The sequence below is a fragment of the Eschrichtius robustus genome, chromosome 19 (genome assembly GCF_028021215.1).
Source record: "Eschrichtius robustus isolate mEscRob2 chromosome 19, mEscRob2.pri, whole genome shotgun sequence".
NCBI lineage: Eukaryota > Metazoa > Chordata > Mammalia > Artiodactyla > Eschrichtiidae > Eschrichtius > Eschrichtius robustus.
The window spans coordinates 56714089-56721091 of NC_090842.1; the positions used below are offsets into that span (position 1 = coordinate 56714089).

The 7003-nt window shown below is 51.5% G+C and overlaps 1 protein-coding gene across 1 annotated transcript; it reads left to right on the plus strand.

Moving 5' to 3' along the window:
• The first annotated feature begins 3400 nt into the window (after positions 1–3400).
• On the plus strand, positions 3401–6059 carry SELENOV (selenoprotein V). The gene is made up of 5 exons (XM_068527134.1): positions 3401–4053; positions 5481–5505; positions 5636–5689; positions 5807–5881; positions 5982–6059. Exons 1-5 carry the CDS (start codon positions 3401–3403, stop codon positions 6057–6059), a joined length of 885 nt encoding a protein of 294 aa, XP_068383235.1.
• Positions 6060–7003: the final 944 nt, after the last annotated feature.

Below are 7003 nucleotides of genomic sequence, written 5' to 3' on the forward strand. Positions count from 1 at the left end.
TAGTTGTGGTGAGCGGGGGCTACTCTTCATTGCGGTGCACAGGCTTCTCATTGTGGTGGCTTCTCTCGTTGTGGAGCACGGGCTCTAGGTGCGTGGGCTTCAGTAGTTGCGGCATGTGGGCTCAGTAGTTGTGGCTCGCGGGCTCTAGAGCACAGGCTCAGTAGGAGTGGGGCACGGGCTTAGTCGCTCTGCAGCATGTGGGATCTTCCCGGACCAGGGATCGAACCCGTGTTCCCTGCATTGGCAGGTGGATTCTTAACCACTGCGCCACCAGGGAAGTCCCTTCATCATGTATTTTTGATCAGTGACTGCATGCAAGCTGAAGGCAGGCAGCTGAATCCCATGGCTTCCCCCTTTGATGCACTTCTGGTGTCAAGGATGCCTCACCTATCTCAGAGTCTTGGCACCATCACTGTACATGTCGGTGAGTCATCACAGGAACAGTACTGGCTGGATTATCAAAGAGTGATGACCAGAGTCCTCTGATTCACCACCATAAGGGAAGAGTCCCACACCCAAGTCTGGAGGCCCTTTAAAGTGCAGGCTCTGTTCTATCGCTTTGCCTCACAGGCTGCTGCAGGCTCAGCCTAAGGTCGTAGCCTCTGGGGCAAGGAAGACTATCTCAGATGATCAGAGCTTGCAGGGAAGAGAAAGTTATTCTGGTCCAAATCCTTCACTTTTTTTTTTTTTTAATTTTCTTTCTTTATTTTTGGCTGTGTTGGGTTTTCGTTGCTGCGCGCGGGCTTTCTCTAGTTGCAGTGAGCGAGGGCTACTCTTCGTTGCGGTGCGCGGGCTTCTCATTGCAGTGGCTTCTCTCATTGTGGAGCACGGGCTCTAGGTGCGTGGGCTTCAGTAGTTGCGGCACGCGGGCTCAGTAGTTGTGGCTCGCGGGCTCTAGAGCACAGGCTCAGGAGTTGTGGCACACGAGCTTAGTTGCTCCGCGGCATGTGGGATCTTCCCGGACCAGGGATCGAACCCGTGTCCCCTGCATTGGCAGGCGGATTCTCAACCACTGCGCAACCGGGGAAGCCCCAAATCCTTCACTTTAAAGGTGAAAGGAAGCAGGGCCCCAGAGGACTAAGGTGGAGGGCATTGCACACCAAAGAGAAACTTGTCATTTTTTTTCTCTTTTGGCAGAGCTTTAAATCTTTAAATCAAGCATACACTTAATTGCATTTAGCACAATGGTGGTAGCAAATAAAGTAACCTAAATGATCACTCCAAAAAAGCGAAAACAAAGACAAAAAACCAAAAAGCCTACAAATGCACAGAAATCAGACTGCTTTGGCTCAGATCTTGGTTCTGCCATGTATTCAGACAAGTCACTTTACCTCTCAGTGCCTTATTTTCCTTATCTGTAAAATGAAACTAGTAATAGAATCTGCTTCAGAAGTTTGTGAGTATTTAATGAGTTAATAAGTACAAAGCATTTTATAACAGAGGCTGGCATGCAATAGATGCTCAGTAAATATTACTTCTCAATATTATGCTATAAGAGGAAAGCCCATTTCAAGTTCATTTCACAGAGGGGCAAACTGAAGCCCAAAGAGGGGTAGACGCTTGCCTAGCATCACACAGAAAATTCAGTGTCTTTCTTTTTTTTTTTTTTTTTTTGGCTGTGTTGGGTCTTCGTTGCTGGACGCAGGCTTTCTCTAGTTGCGGCAAGCGGGGGCTACTCTCCGTTGCGGTGCACGGGCTTCTCATTGAGGTGGCTTCTCTTGTTGCAGAGCACGGGCTCTAGGCACGCGAGCTTCAGTAGTTGTGGCACGTGGGCTCAGTAGTTGTGGCTCGCGGGCTCTAGAGCGCAGGCTCAGTAGTTGTGGTGCATGGGCTTAGTTGCTCCATGGCATGTGGGATCTTCCCAGACCAGGGCTCGAACCCGTGTCACCTGCATTGGCAGGCGGATTCCCAACCACTGTGCCACCAAGGAAGCCCGCAGTGTCTTTCTTGACCTTCCTGGTTTTTGGGACCCAGGCCCAAGGTTTAGCACAGGAGGGGCTCTCAGGGGTTGGGAAGCACAGTGGGCTTCTGTTTGAAACCCTTCCATGAATCTGAATAAGGTCTGTATCTGACCTAATAGTATTGGACTGGACTTCCCTGGTGGTCCAGCGGTTAAGAATCCACTTGCCAAAAAAAAAAAAGAAAAAGAATCCACTTGCCAGTGCAGGGGACATGGGTTTGATCCCTGGTCCGAGAAGATCCCACATGCCTCAGGACAACTAAGCCTGTGTGCCACAACTACTGAGCCCACACACCACAACTACTGAGCCCGCGTGCTGTAACTGCTGAAGCCTGCACCTAGAGCCCGTGCTCCACAACGAGAAGACACTGCAATGAGAAGCCCGCACAGCAAAACGAAGAGTAGCCCCCGCTTGCCACAGCTAGAGAAAGCCTGTGCAGCAACAAAGACCCAGTGCAGGCAAAAAAAAAAAAAAAAAAATATAGTATTGGACCAATAGGTTTTGACAATGTACTGTGGTTACATAAGATGTTGTTATTGGGAAAAACTGGGTGAAAGTTACACAGGAATTCTCTGTACTATTTTCCCAACTTCTCACGAGTGTTAAAACTATTTCAAAATAAAAAGACATTTATTGAGTGCCTGCTGTGTGCCAGGCCTTGTTCTAGGAGCTGAGGATTCAGCAGTGAACGAGACAAGTTCCCACCCTGGAGGAACTCAGTGTGATAGAGCCCTTGACACAGGGTTCTGTGTCAGGACCCTAGAGTCTGATGGCTGCCGTTTGAATCCTGGCTCTGCCACTTACCAGCTGGGGGCATGTGTGTAGCACTTAGCGCTACATGAATGTAAAATCTGTTATTGTTGTTATTATTTTTCTCCAGGTCTCTCAGTTGTCACCTCTTCTAGGAAGCCCTCTCTGATTGCCCCCAGACTGGTTCTAACACCTGTTTTGGGATCCCACAAGTCCCCATGCTTCCTCACCATATCTCTAACCCCTCTGCCTGTGCCTCCTCCACCCTCGCCCTGACCTCACTGCGCTGTCACTGTTTGGTAAGGGGTGTATCTCCTCTACTGGACAGGGAGCCTGATAACTGGACTTCGGCTTTCCTGACTGCTCTGGCCCCAGAGTCACCCAGTACAGGACTGTGCACATAGCAGGCACTCAATGAACATATAGTGAACGCCTGAATGTTAAGGACACTGGCAATCTGGAGGTAGGGATTTGGGGGATGGGAATTATCAGGGGAGATCCAGAGGCCTCTGCCCCATCCCCGGCTCAGGGCAATAGAACCTGTGCGCTGAATGGAACCCCATGTAATAGCGCCCCATTGTGTTTGCCTCCCGGTTTAGAACCCGGTGCGGATGAGGCTCTCCCCACCCAAGGCAGGAGGGTCGGGCAGGATCCCAACCCGGGCTACCTGGGGTGCGCCCCTCTCCCCCATGAACAACCAGGCGCGGGCCCCAGCTCCTTCCCCGGTCCGGGCCTCGACTCCGGCCCGGGGTACGACTCCGGTCAGGACTTCGATCCAGGTTCGGGCTCCGACTCTGGTCCCGGCCTTGGGCCCGATCCGGACCCCAACTCTGGTCCGGACCCTGACCCCGGTCCGGACCCTGACACCGGTCCGGTCCCCGACTCCGGTCCGGATCCTGATTCCGGCCCGGATCCCAACCCCGACCCCATCTCAGGTCCTGGTTCCTGCCTCGGAATTCCTTCCGAACTCGGCCCTATCTTCGGATCCGCCCCAGGAGCCTGAACCCGAGCTCATTTTGTCACCTGATAAGGATCCTGAGCCAACCTTGAGGGTGAAGCACGTCCCATCTGTCACCAGTGGATTTGGTCCCATCCAAGAGCCCTTTCCTGCCCTTACTCCACTGGCCACCGATTTACTGGGGCCCCCCCTTGGGTCCACTCCGAGGGCAGACCTATCGGCCACCAAGTTAACAGATTCCTCTTCTGGACATATCCCGGGGACGCCCATCCTGGGGGCCATCCCGTCGTTAGCTGTCGCCTTACCGATTTCTACCAATGCGTTCGCCTCCACCAGCGAGAACATCCACGTGGGCAGCAAGATCATGATTCGAGTGGTGTACTGGTGAGGGGCTGTCCCCGCCCACACCTGCTTCCTCCCCATGGGGAAAGGGCTGCAGGGGGTAGGCTCTACCTGCCATTCTCTTTGGGACTAGAGAGCTCTGAATTCATTCACTCACTGTCCTGCCGGTCATGGGCCAGGCCTTCTGGGGATAGAGGGCTGAGCAGAGCCATGCTTCCCTGGGGGTGGGAGGGGTGGGCGGAGGGGGGAGCAGAGAGCCCTGAGGGAGGGCAAGGGGTGGGAGAACTTCAGAAACTGAGTGTTCGGGGACAGCCTTTCTCAGGAGGTGGGTCTTAGGCGGCTACATCTCAGTGATGAGGCTACTAAGCGGGGTGGGGAGGGGAGGGTAGGAATAGGGGGATCAGGGTAGCAAGGGGGGAAGGGGAGCAGCCAGTGCAAAGGCCAAAGGAGGCTGGCTTCAGTCTGTCTTTGTGGTCTCAGAGCTGAATCTTTGTGTCCATGACAATAGTAAACAGCAGTGACCTTCCTTGACCTTCCTTGACCTCCCTGAGACCCAGGGCTGAATGTGGCCCAGGGAGGGGCTTTGTCTTCCCCTGCAGTCCCCTGCTGTGTCTCTTTTGCTCTGGTCCTTCTCTGTAGCTCTCCAGCTCCCTCTCCAACTCACTGCCTCTTTTTCTTTCCCCTTGTGGTGTGGGTCTCTTTCTCCTTCTCTCTATCTCTCTTTTCCCATCTCCCCCCTCTCTCTTTCTCTGCCCATCTCCTCTTTTCTGTCTCTTTCCCTGACTCCATGGACTCATTCATTATTTTATTCATTCAACAACCATTTATTCAGCACCAGCCATGTGCCGACCCTGCTCTCAGCATCAGAGACACAGCAGTGAATAAGACAGAGATGCCTGTGGCACTGACATTCTGGTTGGTGTGGAGGGGCAGGGATGGACAATAAATACGACACATGGCAAATTACCTCGTATCTTAGAAGGTGATCAGTGCTATGGACAAAAGGCATCTTGCGGGGCGGGGGTGTCACAATTTTAGCTGGGGTAGTCAGGAAGGCCTCACTGAGGAGGTGACATATGCGCAAAGACCTGAAAGAGGGGAGAGAAGGAGCCATTCAGATACCAGGGAAAGAGCATTCTGCAGAGGGAAGAGCCAGTGCAAAGGCCCTGAGGCAAGGCATGCTTGGAGTGTTGGAAGAAGAGCCGGGAGTGTTGGAAGTGGCTGGAGCCAGGGGGCCAGTGGGAGGAGATGGAGCAGAGAGGTGATGGGGGCAGATCCTGTGGGGGCTTGTGGGCCATGGGGAGGACTGTATTTTTTTGCCCTGAGTGAGGTGGCACTATGAGAGGCTTCTGAGCAGGGGAGGGATGGGATCTCACTTAGCTGTTCAATGTCCCTCTGGACTTGAGATACTGATGGAGGTGTCTTCCTTCCACCTCTCTGCCTCCCTCCTCTCTGCCCTTGGCCTCCAGTGGCCTCTGAAGCTATGGACTTCGGGTGAGTAGTTTTGACTTTAGAGGTGGGGGGAGTGGGGTCATGAAGTCTGGAAGAAGTTCCTGTTTTCCCTCCTTTTAAGACCTGTGATCCTGTGGTCCTGTGACTACACGATCCCATCTCTTCCCCACAGTATATCCTACTGAAAAAGAGTCTGGAGCAGCAATTTCCAAACTGTCTACTCTTTGTGAGTGTGCTGGTGGCCTGGGAGAGTTGGGGGTGGTGGTGGTCAGGGCTCCAAGACCCCCAGGGAACTTGGAGGGGAGTTCTTAACCTCCCCCAACCTCCACCATTCCCTCCCCAGGAGGAGGACATATCTGCCCAGGCTACAGGGGAATTTGAAGTGTTCGTGGATGGGAAACTGGTCCATTCAAAGAAGGTGATCCTGAGCAAGGGTTCTGGACAGGGAGGGAGGGTGGAGCTGGGGTCTCAGGGGATGGGAGACATACGTGTCTGTGCTCTTTCCCTTCTGTGCCCAGAAAGGTGATGGCTTTGTGGATGAGACCAAGCTGCGGAACATTGTGAGCCTTATCAATGAGGAGATCAAGAAAAGGTAGCAGGCAACTGGTGAGCTGGAGGTGAGGTGAGGGAGGTGAGGTGGGAGGGGTGGAGGCTGGGCTGTGGATAAGTGGGTGGGCGGGCAGGAGGCAGGGCCCTGTCTTGGAGTCAAAGACACCCTAGCCCCAGTCCTAGCTCAGCCAGTCCTCACTGTTATAATCAGGATAGGTCATCTACATCCTTTTCTGAGCCTCAGTTTTCTCATCTGTAAAATGGGGTTGTTGAGATGATTCCATAAGAGGCCTCTTATAAGGTAATAAACAGTGTACGGCTCAGAGCAGGGCTCAGTGTATGACAACTATACATTCTTTTCAAAAGAGCTTTAGGGTGTTTTTTTTTTTTTTTAGCTTTTAGTTATAAAGCTGTGCTGTCCAATAACAGCATGTGACTTTTCAACTTATAGTGGAGTTAATCAAAATTAAATACATTAAAAATTCAGTTATGAGTCACACTAGCCACATTTCAAATACAGCCACATGTGGCTGCTGTATTGGATAGCACAGATATAGAACATGGAATCCATCATCGCAGAAACTTCTATTGCTAACGTTAAGGTATTAAAGCATAGACACAATAATTTATTTCCCACCAATACTGGATTTTTAAAACCATTTACTACAGAGAATTCCCTGGCAGTCCGGTGGTTAGGACACCACTCTTCCACTGCAGGGGACACACAGTGTTCGATCCCTGGTCGGGGAACTAAGATTCCTCACGCCATATGGTGTGGCAAAAAAACCCTAACAAAAAACCAACCAAAGAAAAAAATAAACCACTTACTACATAGACATTTGCAAGCTGCTACTGATTTAATACTTTGTCTATTGCATATCTATTTTTTACAATTGTTTTCAACTTTATTGAGGTGTAAGTGATGTATAAGAAACAGTACATGTTTAAAGTACACAAGTTGATGAGTTTTGGTGTACTCATCATAAATACA